The sequence below is a fragment of the Hyperolius riggenbachi genome, chromosome 2, assembly GCF_040937935.1.
Source record: "Hyperolius riggenbachi isolate aHypRig1 chromosome 2, aHypRig1.pri, whole genome shotgun sequence".
In the NCBI taxonomy this organism is placed as follows: Eukaryota; Metazoa; Chordata; class Amphibia; order Anura; family Hyperoliidae; genus Hyperolius; species Hyperolius riggenbachi.
In genome coordinates, this window is record NC_090647.1 from 573,181,585 (window position 1) to 573,197,034 (window position 15,450).

Consider the following 15,450-nt stretch of genomic DNA (forward strand, 5'->3'; position numbering starts at 1 on the left):
GATTTAAGTATGAAGAGTGGTGGCCGCATATTACTTGATTTCCAGCACAACATCGATGACTTTATTTTACCGATTGTGCATGCATTCAAGATTGTATCAGGTATGGGCACACCAACCAATCGTAAACCTTGATTGTGCTCACAGTGGATTTGCCTCCAGAAGCCCCTAGTGCATGAAACTTGTATGGCACTCTAATATATTGGTAGGTGAACAGAGGTGCTTTAACGGAGGCGAGTCCACCACTTCCTCCCAGCAATTTTTTTAAAATTTTATGTACTTTTATCCTTCTGGCGCCTCTGTTCACCTACCAATATATTTGAGTCCACCCCAGGTGGAGGGGTGATCTACCCCCTTTCTTCCTATCTACAGAGAGCGACTTCTTAATCCTGAGTGAGGACAGGTCTAATCTCCTGCCTAATGAGTGGTTACCTAGGTGGTAACCCGTGTTTGTGAGTATTACCATCTCACTGTTTCATTTATCCAATCAATTTTGACATACTACACCATATTGGGCTCTCGATTTCTCTTCAACTTTTGTATGGCACTCTGGCATAATACGAGATTGGTGGGTGACTGTGACAGCAGCCTACTTATCCCTCTCGCTTTAGGGGTCGGTAGTGGGGGGCTTTGCTAGTTGTAGTTGAGTAATAAAGATGTTGTCTCTTCTAGTGTGTCTGGAATTTTCCTGTTCTCGGTCTCCTCTGACTTCCACCTTGCACACCCTCAGTACATATCCCTGCCCTATGTGCCATTAGATGTGGATTTTGAGAGCTCCACCTCCTTGTGGGTGTTAGCAGATGAGAAAGAGAGTCCAGTGGAGCTTTATGGACTCACTGATGGTGTCTGGCAGGTAAGTTATGAAGATACATTGGAGGGAATTGGTGGTATGTTGCGGGAGGAAACTACTGAGTCTCCTGCTTGTGTCATTATATTGTGGCCTTCCTGACAACGTGGATGGAATTGGTGGTATGTTGTGGGAGGGAGGTACTGAGTCCCCTGCTTGTGTCATTATATTGTGGCCTTCCTGACGTGGATGGAATTGGTGGTATGTTGGGGGAGGGAGTCTCCTGCTTGTGGCCTTCCTGACGTGGATGGAATTGGTGGTATGTTGGGGGAGGGAGGTACTGAATCTCCTGCTTGTGTCGTATTGTGGCCTTCCTGACGTGGATGGAATTGGTGGTATGTTGTGGGAGGGAGGCACTGAGTCTCCTGCTTGTGTCATTGTATTGTGATCTTCCTGACGTGGATGGAATTGGTGGTATGTTGGGGGAGGGAGGTACTGAGTCCTGTGCTTGTGTCATTATATTGTGGCCTTCCTCCCACAACATACCACCAATTCCATTCACGTTGTCAGGAAGGCCACAATATAATGACACAAGCATAGGACTCAGTACCTCCCTCCCCCAACATACCTCCAATTCCATCCACGTCAGGAAGACCACAATACAATGACACAAGCATCGGGCTCAGTACCTGTGCTTGTGTCATTGTATTGTGGCCTTCCTGACGTGGATGGAATTGGTGGTATGTTGTGGGAGGGAGGCACTGAGTCCTATACTTGTGTCATTGTATTGTGGCCTTCCTGACGTGGATGGAATTGGTGGTATGTTGCAGGAAGGCGGTACTGAGTCTTGTGCTTGTGTCATTGTATTGTGGCCTTCCTGACGTGGATGGCATTGGTGGGATGTTGTGGGAGGGAGGTACTGAGTCCCATGCTTGTGTCACTGTATTGTGATCTTTCTGACGTGGATGGAATTAGTGCCTCCCTCCCGCAACATACCACCAATTCCATCCACGTCAGGAAGCTCACAATACAATGACACAAACACAGGCCTCAGTGCCTCCCTCCCACAACATACCACCGAGTCCTGTGCTTGTGTCATTATATTGTGACCTTCCTGACGTGGATGGAATTGGTGGTATGTTGTGGGAGGGAGGTAGAGTCCTGTGCTTGTCATATTGTGGCCTCCCTGACAACGTGGATGGAATTGGTGGTATGTTGCAGGAAGGCGGTACTGAGCCTTCTGCTTTTGTCATTGGATTGTGGCCTTCCTGACGTGGATGGAATTGGTGGTATGTTGGGGGAGGTGGTATGTTGTGGTGGTATGTTGTGGGAGGGAGGGACTGAGCCCTGTGCTTGTATCATATTGTGGCCTTCTTGACGTGGATGGAATTGGTGGTATGTTGTTGGAGGGAGACACTGAGTGCCGTGCTTCTGTCATTGTATTGTGGCCTTCCTGACAACGTGGATGGAATTGGTGGTATGTTGTGGGAGGGAGGTACTGAGTCCTGTGCTTGTGTCATTGTATTGTGACCTATTATGGTCTTCTCTACACAGCCAGCTCCGCAGGACAAGTTTATGAAAAGATTAGCTGAAACGATACAAGATAACTGGGAGGGGCTGGAAGGTAAGTCATGTGACCCTTACACAGTATTTCACGTCAGTACACCCTATACAAGAGAGCTGGGAGGGGCTGGAAGGTAAGTCATGTGACCCTTTACATGGTATTTCACGTCAGTACACCTTACACATTTTCTTTCACCTAAGGAATATTGCAAGGAATAAACACCTAATTCCTTCAGAGGATCTTCCAACCCTAGTTCATGCCTTCGTCACATCAAGGTTAGACTACTGCAACGTCCTCTACACAGGCCTGCATAAGAAATACTTACGCCGCCTGCAATTAGTACAGAATGCCGCCGCAAGGCTGTTAATGAGCCAACCCCACCATTGCCACATAACACCAACCCTGAGCTCACTCCACTGGCTACCGATAAAATGGAGAATTCTGTTTAAGATTGGTTTACTGACATTCAAATCCTTGCACAATCTGGGCCCTGGATACCTGAAGGACTTGTTGCAACTACATCACACCCCCCACAATCTTAGATCAAAAGGACGTAACACCTTGGTCACCCCCAGAGTCCACCTCAAAACCTTTGGAGACAGAGCCTTTTGTCATGCTGCTCCTACACTTTGGAACTCCCTGCCACACCCAATCAGGACAGCCCCATCCCTGGAAGCATTTAAGTCTAAACTGAAAACCTACCTCCTCTCCACCGTGTTACCTGGAACAGTGTCCACACAGTTCAGACTTCTCCACCATGTTTCCTAGAACAGTGTCCACACAGTTCAGACCTCTCCACCGTGTTACCTAGAACCGTGTCCACACAGTTCAGACCTCTCCACCGTGTTACCTAGAACCGTGTCCACACAGTTCAGACCTCACCACCGTGTTACCTGGAACAGTGTCCACACAGTTCAGACCTTTCCACCGTGTTACCTGTAACAGTGTCCACAGAGTTCAGACTTCTCCACATTTTTACCTCGAACAGTGTCCACACGGTTCAGACCTCTCCACCGTGTTACCTAGAACCATGACCACACTGTTCTAGGTAAGTTGAAGTCTGAACAGTGTCCACACAGTTCAGACTTCTCCACCTTGTTACCTAGAACCATGTCTACACTGTTCTAGGTAACAATGTGGAGAGGTCTGAACTGTGTAGACATGGTTCTAGGTAACAAGGTGGAGAAGTCTGAACTGTGTGGACACTGTTCAGACTTCACCTTACCTAGAACAGTGTGGTCATGGTTCTAGGTAACACGGTGGAGAGGTCTGAACCGTGTGGACACTGTTCTAGGTAAAAATGTGGAGAGGTCTGAACTGTGTGGACACTGTTCTAGGAAACATGGTGGAGAAGTCTGAACTGTGTGGACACTGTTCCAGGTAACAGGGTGTCGAGTTCTGAACCGTGTGGACACTGGACACAGTTCAGACCTCTCCACATTGTTACCTAGAACAGTGTCCACACGGTTCAGAACTCGACACCCTGTTACCTGGAACAGTGTCCACACAGTTCAGACCTCTCCACCGTGTTACCTGGAACAGTGTCCACACAGTTCAGACCTCTCCACCGTGTTACCTGGAACAGTGTCCACACAGTTCAGACTTCTCCACCGTGTTTCCTAGAACAGTGTCCACACAGTTCACACCTCTCCACCGTGTTACCTAGAACCGTGTCCACACAGTTCAGACCTCTCCACCGTGTTACCTGGAACAGTGTCCACACAGTTCAGACTTCTCCACCTTGTTACCTAGAACTGTGTCCACACAGTTCAGACCTCACCACCGTGTTACCTGGAACAGTGTCCACACAGTTCAGACTTTTCCACCTTGTTACCTAGAACCGTGTCCACACAGTTCAGACCTCTCCACCGTGTTACCTGGAACAGTGTCCACACAGTTCAGACCTCTCCACCGTGTTACCTGGAACAGTGTCCACACAGTTCATAACTCTCCACCTTGTTACCTGGAACAGTGTCCACACAGTTCAGACCTCTCCACCGTGTTACCTGGAACAGTGTCCACACAGTTCATAACTCTCCACCTTGTTACCTGGAACAGTGTCCACACAGTTCAGACCTCTCCACCGTGTTACCTAGAACCGTGTCCACACAGTTCAGACCTCTCCACCGTGTTACCTGGAACAGTGTCCACACAGTTCAGACTTCTCCACCTTGTTACCTAGAACTGTGTCCACACAGTTCAGACCTCACCACCGTGTTACCTGGAACAGTGTCCACACAGTTCAGACTTTTCCACCTTGTTACCTAGAACCGTGTCCACACAGTTCAGACCTCTCCACCGTGTTACCTGGAACAGTGTCCACACAGTTCAGACTTCTCCACCATGTTTCCTAGAACAGTGTCCACACAGTTCAGACCTCTCCACCGTGTTACCTGGAACAGTGTCCACACAGTTCAGACCTCTCCACCGTGTTACCTGGAACAGTGTCCACACAGTTCAGACCTCTCCACCGTGTTACCTGGAACAGTGTCCACACAGTTCATAACTCTCCACCTTGTTACCTGGAACAGTGTCCACACAGTTCAGATCTCTCCACCGTGTTACCTAGAACCGTGTCCACACAGTTCAGACCTCTCCACCGTGTTACCTAGAACCGTGTCCACACTGTTCAGACCTCTCCACCGTGTTACCTAGAACCGTGTCCACCAGACCTCTCCACCGTGTTACCTAGAACCATGACCACACTGTTCTAGGTAAGGTAGAGAAGTCTGAACAGTGTCCACACAGTTCAGACCTCTCCACTGTGTTACCTGGAACAGTGTCCACACAGTTCAGACTTCTCCACCATGTTTCCTAGAACAGTGTCCACACAGTTCAGACCTCTCCACCGTGTTACCTGGAACAGTGTCCACACAGTTCAGACCTCTCCACCGTGTTACCTGGAACAGTGTCCACACAGTTCAGACTTCTCCACCATGTTTCCTAGAACCGTGTGGACACGGTTCTAGGTAACAAGGTGGAGAAGTCTGAACTGTGTGGACACTGTTCCAGGTAACACGGTGGAGAGGTCTGAACTGTGTGGACACGGTTCTAGGTAACACGGTGGAGAGGTCTGAACTGTGTGGACACTGTTCTAGGAAACACGGTGGAGAGGTCTGAACTGTGTGGACATGGTTCCAGGTAACAAGGTGGAGAGGTCTGAACCGTGTGGACACTGTTCCAGGTAACAAGGTGGAGAGGTCTGAACTGTGTGGAAACTGTTCTAGGTAACACGGTGGAGAGGTCTGAACTGTGTGGACATAGTTCAGACTTCTCTACCATGTTACCTAGAACCATGTCCACACAGTTCAGACCTCTCCACCGTGTTACCTAGAACCGTTTCCACACAGTTCAGACTTCTCCACCTTGTTACCTAGAACCATGTCCACACGGTTCAGACCTCTCCACCTTGTTACCTGGAACCGTGTCCACACGGTTCAGACCTCTCCACCTTGTTACCTGGAACCGTGTCCACACAGTTCAGACCTCTCCACCGTGTTACCTAGAACCATGTCCACACAGTTCAGACCTCTCCACCTTGTTACCTAGAACCATGTCTACACAGTTCAGACTTCTCTACCTTACCTAGAACAGTGTCCACACAGTTCATAACTCTCCACCTTGTTACCTGGAACAGTGTCCACACAGTTCAGACCTCTCCACCGTGTTACCTAGAACCGTGTCCACACAGTTCAGACCTCTCTACCGTGTTACCTGGAACAGTGTCCACACAGTTCAGACCTCTCCACCCTGTTACCTAGAACCGTGTCCACACGGTTCAGACTTCTCCACCGTGTTACCTAGAGCCATGACCACACTGTTCTAGGTAAGGTGGAGAAGTCTGAACAGTGTCCACACAGTTCAGACTTCTCCACCATGTTTCCTAGAACAGTGTCCACACAGTTCAGACCTCTCCACCGTGTTACGTAGAACCATGTCCACACGGTTCAAACTTCTCCACATTGTTACCTGGGACCGTGTCCACACTGTTCTAGGTAACAAGGTGGAGAAGTCTGAACTGTGTGGATACGGTTCAGACTTCTCCAAACTTACCCAGAACAAAATGCATTGTCTCCTCTAATCCAACAGTGTCTATGTAGTTTATACTATTTTGCCTGACCACTGTCTTTATAGATGAGACATCTTGCATATATGAATAAATTAATGTAATATGTATGTACTATTGTGTTTCTTGTGCAGAATCCAAGTCTTCAGAAAACAAGTTCAGTGGATTGTACAAAACGTTGTGTGACAATATGGCTTCCTACATGGTCAAAAAGGAAGCTCGCCTCCAAGCTGAGAAGAGGAAATTCACCTCCCTGCAGTCCGATTCTGCATTGAAGGCCCCAAAGATATGAGGGACTAACCACGTGAACTGTTCCTGACGCTGTGACTACCAGATCCCTGGGTCTGTCCATGCTCTGAGCACCAGTCTCTCGAGTCTGTCCATGCTCTGAGCACCAGTCTCCTAAGTCTCTCCATGCTCTGTGAGCACCATGATTCTGGAATTATTTTTACTCTGGCCAACGGACCACAGGGATTGTCCATGCTCTGCAACCACCAATCTCCCCAGTCTGTCCATGCTCCCTGACCACCAGTCTCCCCAGTCTGTCCATGCTCCCTGACCTCCAGTCTCCCCAGTCTGTCCATGCTCTGTGACCTCCAGTCTCCCCAGTCTGTCCATGCTCTGTGACCTCCCAGTCTCCCCAGTCTGTCCATGTTCCCTGACCACCAGTCTCCCCAGTCTGTCCATGCTCTGAGCACCAGTCTCTCAAGTCTCTCCATGCTCTGTGAGCACCATGATTCTGGAATTCTCCCCAGTCTGTCCATGCTCCCTGACCTCTCCCCAGTCTGTCCATGCTCCCTGACCACCAGTCTCCCCAGTCTGTCCATGCTCTGCGACCACCATTCTCCCCAGTCTGTCCATGGTCCCTGACCACCAGTCTCCCCAGTCTGTCCATGGTCCCTGACCACCAGTCTCCCCAGTCTGTCCATGCTCCCTGACCTCCAGTCTCCCCAGTCTGTCCATGCTCCCTGACCTCTCCCCAGTCTGTCCATGGTCCCTGACCTCCAGTCTCCCCAGTCTGTCCATGGTCCCTGACCTCCAGTCTCCCCAGTCTGTCCATGGTCCCTGACCTCCAGTCTCCCCAGTCTGTCCATGCTCCCTGACCTCTCCCCAGTCTGTCCATGCTCCCTGACCACCAGTCTCCCCAGTCTGTCCATGCTCTGCGACCACCACTCTCCCCAGTCTGTCCAGCTCCCTGACCACCAGTCTCCCCAGTCTGTCCATGCTCTGCGACCACCACTCTCCCCAGTCTGTCCATGCTCCCTGACCGACCACCAGTCTCCCCAGTCTGTCCATGCTCCCTGACCACCAGTCTCCCCAGTCTGTCCATGGTCCCTGACCACCAGTCTCCCCAGTCTGTCCATGCTCCCTGACCTCCAGTCTCCCCAGTCTGTCCGTGCTCCCTGACCACCAGTCTCCCCAGTCTGTCCATGCTCTGCGACCACCACTCTCCCCAGTCTGTCCAGCTCCCTGACCTCCAGTCTCCCCAGTCTGTCCATGCTCTGTGACCACCAGTCTCCCCAGTCTGTCCATGCTCCCTGACCTCTCCCCAGTCTGTCCATGCTCTGTGACCTCCAGTCTCCCCAGTCTGTCCATGCTCCCTGACCACCAGTCTCCCCAGTCTGTCCATGGTCCCTGACCTCCAGTCTCCCCAGTCTGTCCATGCTCCCTGACCTCCAGTCTCCCCAGTCTGTCCATGCTCCCTGACCACCAGTCTCCCCAGTCTGTCCATGCTCCCTGACCACCAGTCTCCCCAGTCTGTCCATGCTCCCTGACCACCAGTCTCCCCAGTCTGTCCATGCTCCCTGACCACCAGTCTCCCCAGTCTGTCCATGGTCCCTGACCACCAGTCTCCCCAGTCTGTCCATGGTCCCTGACCTCCAGTCTCCCCAGTCTGTCCGTGCTCCCTGACCTCCAGTCTCCCCAGTCTGTCCATGCTCCCTGACCTCCAGTCTCCCCAGTCTGTCCAGCTCCCTGACCTCCAGTCTCCCCAGTCTGTCCATGCTCTGTGACCACCAGTCTCCCCAGTCTGTCCATGGTCCCTGACCACCAGTCTCCCCAGTCTGTCCATGCTCCCTGACCTCCAGTCTCCCCAGTCTGTCCGTGCTCCCTGACCACCAGTCTCCCCAGTCTGTCCATGCTCTGCGACCACCACTCTCCCCAGTCTGTCCAGCTCCCTGACCTCCAGTCTCCCCAGTCTGTCCATGCTCTGTGACCACCAGTCTCCCCAGTCTGTCCATGCTCCCTGACCTCTCCCCAGTCTGTCCATGCTCCCTGACCACCAGTCTCCCCAGTCTGTCCATGCTCCCTGACCTCCAGTCTCCCCAGTCTGTCCATGCTCCCTGACCTCCAGTCTCCCCAGTCTGTCCATGCTCTGTGACCTCCAGTCTCCCCAGTCTGTCCATGCTCTGTGACCACGAGTCTCCCCAGTCTGTCCATGCTCCCTGACCTCTCCCCAGTCTGTCCATGCTCTGTGACCACCAGTCTCCCCAGTCTGTCCATGCTCCCTGACCTCCAGTCTCCCCAGTCTGTCCATGCTCCCTGACCTCCAGTCTCCCCAGTCTGTCCATGCTCCCTGACCTCCAGTCTCCCCAGTCTGTCCATGCTCCCTGACCTCCAGTCTCCCCAGTCTGTCCATGCTCCCTGACCTCCAGTCTCCCCAGTCTGTCCATGCTCCCTGACCACCAGTCTCCCCAGTCTGTCCATGCTCCCTGACCTCTCCCCAGTCTGTCCATGCTCTGTGACCTCCAGTCTCCCCAGTCTGTCCATGCTCCCTGACCACCAGTCTCCCCAGTCTGTCCATGCTCCCTGACCTCTTCCCAGTCTGTCCATGCTCCCTGACCACCAGTCTCCCCAGTCTGTCCATGCTCTGTGACCACCAGTCTCCCCAGTCTGTCCATGCTCTGTGACCACCAGTCTCCCCAGTCTGTCCATGCTCTGTGACCACCAGTCTCCCCAGTCTGTCCATGCTCTGTGACCACCAGTCTCCCCAGTCTGTCCATGCTCTGTGACCTCCAGTCTCCCCAGTCTGTCCATGCTCTGTGACCACGAGTCTCCCCAGTCTGTCCATGCTCTCTGACCTCCAGGGCCGTCTGTACTGTGCTACCACCAGAGATGGGTATAAAACACTCTTTATCTAGGCATGAGTGAGCCTTTGCCCTTGAGTGACTGGCCACCCTCATAAACTGTCCTCTGCAGTCTTGGGGAAGAATTTTTTTTTTGCTGATTTAGTTCCAGTTTTTCTTTTTCAAAATGAAATAAAATAGTATTCTGTCATGGTCAGTGTTGTCATATTTGTTTTATTTCATCTGTTAAAAAAAAGGATATTTAACAATCTTTATCAATGCTTCTCATAAAGGATAAAAATCTGCCTTTTGCTGGTGGGTTTCAGATGTGCGTCACGATAGATAGCTGGTGAGATGAGGGAGCATCTGTGGAGAAGACCGCCCTATTCCTCATCACTAGAGATTGGTCATGTGACTGCAGGCACTCTGTCTTCTGGTCATGTGACTGTAGGCACTCTCTGTCTTCTGGTCATGTGACTGCAGCCACTCTCTGTCTTCTGGTCATGTGACTGCAGGCACTTTCTGTCTTCTGGTCATGTGACTGCAGCCACTCTCTGTCTTCTGGTCATGTGACTGTAGCCACTCTCTGTCTTCTGGTCATGTGACTGTAGCCACTCTCTGTCTTCTGGTCATGTGACTGTAGCCACTCTCTGTCTTCTGGTCATGTGACTGCAGCCACTCTCTGTCTTCTGGTCATGTGACTGTAGCCACTCTGTGTCTTCTGGTCATGTGACTGCAGGCACTCTGTCTTCTGGTCATGTGACTGTAGGCACTCTGTCTTCTGGTCATGTGACTGTAGGCACTCTGTCTTCTGGTCATGTGACTGTAGGCACTCTGTCTTCTGGTCATGTGACTGCAGGCACTCTGTCTTCTGGTCATGTGACTGCAGCCACTCTCTGTCTTCTGGTCATGTGACTGCAGCCACTCTCTGTCTTCTGGTCATGTGACTGCAGGCACTCTGTGTCTTCTGGTCATGTGACTGCAGCCACTCTCTGTCTTCTGGTCATGTGACTGCAGCCACTCTGTCTTCTGGTCATGTGACTGTAGCCACTCTCTGTCTTCTGGTCATGTGACTGTAGCCACTCTCTGTCTTCTGGTCATGTGACTGCAGCCACTCTGTCTTCTGGTCATGTGACTGCAGCCACTCTGTCTTCTGGTCATGTGACTGCAGCCACTCTGTCTTCTGGTCATGTGACTGTAGCCACTCTCTGTCTTCTGGTCATGTGACTGTAGGCACTCTGTGTCTTCTGGTCATGTGACTGTAGGCACTCTGTGTCTTCTGGTCATGTGACTGCAGCCACTCTGTCTTCTGGTCATGTGACTGTAGGCCCTCTGTGTCTTCTGGTCATGTGACTGCAGCCACTCTGTCTTCTGGTCATGTGACTGCAGCCACTCTGTCTTCTGGTCATGTGACTGTAGCCACTCTCTGTCTTCTGGTCATGTGACTGTAGCCACTCTCTGTCTTCTGGTCATGTGACTGTAGCCACTCTCTGTCTTCTGGTCATGTGACTGTAGCCACTCTCTGTCTTCTGGTCATGTGACTGCAGGCACTCTGTCTTCTGGTCATGTGACTGCAGCCACTCTCTGTCTTCTGGTCATGTGACTGCAGCCACTCTCTGTCTTCTGGTCATGTGACTGCAGGCACTCTCTGTCTTCTGGTCATGTGACTGTAGCCACTCTGTGTCTTCTGGTCATGTGACTGCAGGCACTCTGTGTCTTCTGGTCATGTGACTGCAGCCACTCTGTGTCTTCTGGCCATGTGACTGCAGCCACTCTGTGTCTTCTGGCCATGTGACTGCAGCCACTCTGTGTCTTCTGGTCATGTGACTGCAGCCACTCTGTGTCTTCTGGTCATGTGACTGCAGCCACTCTGTGTCTTCTGGTCATGTGACTGCAGCCACTCTGTGTCTTCTGGTCATGTGACTGCAGCCACTCTGTGTCTTCTGGTCATGTGACTGCAGCCACTCTGTGTCTTCTGGTCATGTGACTGCAGCCACTCTGTGTCTTCTGGTCATGTGACTGCAGCCACTCTGTGTCTTCTGGTCATGTGACTGCAGCCACTCTGTGTCTTCTGGTCATGTGACTGCAGCCACTCTGTGTCTTCTGGTCATGTGACTGCAGCCACTCTGTGTCTTCTGGTCATGTGACTCCAGTGATCTCATGGCATCAGGCGCTCTCTGTCTGCTGAAGGAGAGACAGTACAGTAAATATTTTCTCTTTCCTGCATTCTGCTGCAGTGGTCACAGTTATCTAAGGATTTTCTTCACTGCAGAATTATCATCATTTCATGAAATCCAAACACAATATTGTCTGATTGGCTACAACTGCATCAGCTGTTCTAAGCCCTTACTGGAAGTTTCCCAGGAAAGAGTACCTGTCCTGTCTGTTTCTCATATCGCAGCATGGCCTCCCTCAGCGGCTCCATCGTCCAGGCCTTCAGCTCGGGGAAGATCTGAAATTTGTAGAGTAATCAGGAGGGGTGGATGCCGAGGAGGACAGTAAATATAACAATGCAACATTTGTAAAGCGCTTTTCTCCCGCATTTCCCAAAGCGCATAAGCTTGCCTCAGATCAGTGGATAGTGGTGTGTACAGGGGAAAGTTATGTGATCATCAATGCCAGACTAAGCAGGTGGCTTTCAGTTTTGATTTCAACGTGTCTAAGATTGGAGCTGTCTTGATTGGGTGTTGTAAGGCATTCCATTTGGTAGGGGCAACATGACAGAAAGCTCTGGCTCCAAAGGTTTTTAGATGAACTCTGAGGGTGGTCAAATTACTGGATCCTTTTGATCTGCGTTTGTAGGAGGTATGACACAGTTGCAACAAATCCTTCAGATATCCGGGGCCTAGGTCGTGTAGGGATTTAAATGTTAGCATGCCAATTCTGAAACTGATTTTCCATTTTATGGGTAGCCAGTGTAGTGAGCAAAGGATTGGTGTTATGTGGCAATGGCGGGGTTGGTAACAGTCTTGTGGCAGCATTCTGTACTAGCTGCAGGCGGTGTAGGTCTATATTTGGAAGGATTGGTGTTATGTGGCAATGGTGGGGTTGGTAACAGTCTTGTGGCAGCATTCTGTACTAGCTGCAGGCGGTGTAGGTCTTTATTTGGAAGTATTGGTGTTATGTGGCAATGGTGGGGTTGGTAACAGTCTTGCGGCGGCATTCTGTACTAGCTGCAGGCAGTGTAGGTCTTTATTTGGAAGGATTGGTGTTCTGTGGCAATGGCAGGGTTGCTAACAGTCTTGTGGCAGCATTCTGTACTAGCTGCAGGTGGTGTAGGTCTATATTTGGAAGGGTTGGTGTTATGTGGCAATGGCTGGTTGGTAACAGTCTTGTGGCAGCATTCTGTACTAGCTGCAGGCGGTGGAGGTCTTTATTTGGAAGGATTGGTGTTATGTGGCAATGGCGGGGTTGGTAACAGGCTTGTGGCAGCATTCTGTACTAGCTGCAGGCTGTGTAGGTCATACCTCAAATAATAATATATAAAGATGCATCACTGTACAGCAATCTGTCAAAAAGAGGAGTTTTGTGACTTATTAGGAATTGGGAGATAGCATCTGATTTGTGGATTAGGAATTGGCAGATGGCATCTGACTTGGGGATTAGGAATTGGCAGACGGCATCTGATTTGTGGATTAGGAATTGGCAGACGGCACCTGACTTGAGGATTAAGAATTGGCAGAAGGCATCTGACTTGTGGATTAGGAATTGGTGGAAGGCATCTGACTTGTGGATTGGGAATTGGCTGATGGCACCTGATTGGTGGATTAGGAATTGGCAGATGGCATCTGATTTGTGGATTAGGAATTGGCAGATGGCATCTGACTTGTGGATTGGGAATTGGCAGACGGCATCTGACTTGTGGATTGGGAATTGGCAGAAGGCATCTGACTTGTGGATTAGGAATTGGCAGATGGCATCTGACTTGTGGATTGGGAATTGGCAGACGGCATCTGACTTGTGGATTGGGAATTGGCAGAAGGCATCTGACTTGTGGATTTGGAATTGGCAGAAGGCATCTGACTTGTGGATTAGGAATTGGCAGATGGCATCTGACTTGTGGATTAGGAATTGGCAGAAGGCACCTGATTTGTGGATTGGGAATTGGCAGATGGCATCTGACTTGTGGATTGGGAATTGGCAGATGGCATCTGACTTGTGGATTGGGAATTGGCAGATGGCGCCTGATTTGTGGATTAGGAATTGGCAGATGGCACCTGACTTGTGGATTAGGAATTGGCAGATGGCGCCTGATTTGTGGATTAGGAATTGGCAGATGGCGCCTGATTTGTGGATTAGGAATTGGCAGATGGCACCTGACTTGTGGATTAGGAATTGGCAGATGGCGCCTGGTTTGTGGATTAGGAATTGGTAGATGGCATCTGACTTGTGGATTAGGAATTGGCAGATAGCGCCTGATTTGTGGATTAGGAATTGGCAGATGGCGCCTGATTTGTGGATTAGGAATTGGCAGATGGCACCTGACTTGTGGATTAGGAATTGGCAGATGGCGCCTGGTTTGTGGATTAGGAATTGGCAGATGGCACCTGATTTGTGGATTAGGAATTGGTAGAAGGCACCTGACTTGTGGATTAGGAATTGGCAGATGGCATCTGACTTGTGGATTGGGAATTGGTAGATGGCATCTGACTTGTGGATTGGGAATTGGCAGAAGGCATCTGACTTGTGGATTAGGAATTGGCAGATGGCATCTGACTTGTGGATTGGGAATTGGCAGATGGCATCTGACTTGTGGATTGGGAATTGGCAGATGGCATCTGACTTGTGGATTGGGAATTGGCAGATGGCATCTGACTTGTGGATTGGGAATTGGCAGATGGCATCTGACTTGTGGATTGGGAATTGGCAGATGGCATCTGACTTGTGGATTGGGAATTGGCAGATGGCATCTGACTTGTGGATTAGGAATTGGCTGATGGCATCTGACTTGTGGATTAGGAATTGGCAGAAGGCATCTGACTTGTGGATTGGGAATTGGCAGATGGCATCTGACTTGTGGATTGGGAATTGGCTGATGGCATCTGACTTGTGGATTGGGAATTGGCAGATGGCATCTGACTTGTGGATTGGGAATTGGCAGAAGGCATCTGACTTGTGGATTAGGAATTGGCAGAAGGCATCTGACTTGGGGATTAGGAATTGGTAGAAGGCATCTGACTTGGGGATTAGGAATTGGTAGAAGGCATCTGACTTGGGGATTAGGAATTGGTAGAAGGCACCTGACTTGTGGATTAGGAATTGGCAGAAGGCATCTGACTTGTGGATTAGGAATTGGCAGATGGCACCTGACTTGTGGATTAGGAATTGGCAGATGGCACCTGACTTGTGGATTAGGAATTGGTAGAAGGCATCTGACTTGTGGATTAGGAATTGGCAGATGGCACCTGACTTGTGGATTAGGAATTGGCAGATGGCACCTGACTTGTGGATTAGGAATTGGCAGATGGCACCTGATTTGTGGATTGGGAATTGGCAGATGGCACCTGACTTGTGGATTGGGAATTGGCAGATGGCACCTGACTTGTGGATTAGGAATTGGCAGATGGCACCTGACTTGTGGATTAGGAATTGGCAGATGGCACCTGATTTGGGGATTAGGAATTGGTAGAAGGCATCTGACTTGTGGATTGGGAATTGGCAGAAGGCACCTGACTTGTGGATTAGGAATTGGCAGACGGCACCTGACTTGTGGATTAGGAATTGGCAGACGGCACCTGACTTGTGGATTGGGAATTGGCAGAAGGCATCTGACTTGTGGATTGGGAATTGGCAGAAGGCATCTGACTTGGGGATTAGGAATTGGCAGATGGCATCTGACTTGTGGATTGGGGAATTGGCAGATGGCACCTGACTTGTGGATTGGGAATTGGCAGGTGGCATCTGAATTGTGGATTGGGAATTGGCAGAAGGCATCTGACTTGTGGATTAGGAATTGCCAGATGGCACCTGA

General features: G+C 50.5%; 2 protein-coding genes across 7 annotated transcripts in view; one reads left to right on the plus strand and one right to left on the minus strand.

Moving 5' to 3' along the window:
• The window catches only part of WDR4 (WD repeat domain 4), a 232,636-nt gene extending 222,940 nt beyond the window's left edge, over positions 1 to 9,696 (plus strand). For all 6 annotated transcript variants that reach the window (XM_068271046.1, XM_068271047.1, XM_068271048.1 and 3 more), the window contains exons 10-12: positions 670 to 850; positions 2,339 to 2,408; positions 6,549 to 9,696. In XM_068271046.1, the coding sequence (XP_068127147.1) occupies positions 670 to 850; positions 2,339 to 2,408; positions 6,549 to 6,706 (409 nt within the window). In that variant the 3' untranslated portion in view covers positions 6,707 to 9,696. The remainder of the gene's footprint in view (positions 1 to 669; positions 851 to 2,338; positions 2,409 to 6,548) is intronic.
• The window catches only part of PDE9A (phosphodiesterase 9A), a 174,922-nt gene continuing 169,165 nt past the window's right edge, over positions 9,694 to 15,450 (minus strand). Inside the window, exons 11-12 of the mRNA XM_068271051.1 lie at positions 11,854 to 11,931; positions 9,694 to 11,663 (exon numbers count right to left, since the gene is read on the minus strand). Coding sequence (XP_068127152.1) covers positions 11,646 to 11,663; positions 11,854 to 11,931 — 96 coding nt within the window. The 3' untranslated portion in view covers positions 9,694 to 11,645. The remainder of the gene's footprint in view (positions 11,664 to 11,853; positions 11,932 to 15,450) is intronic.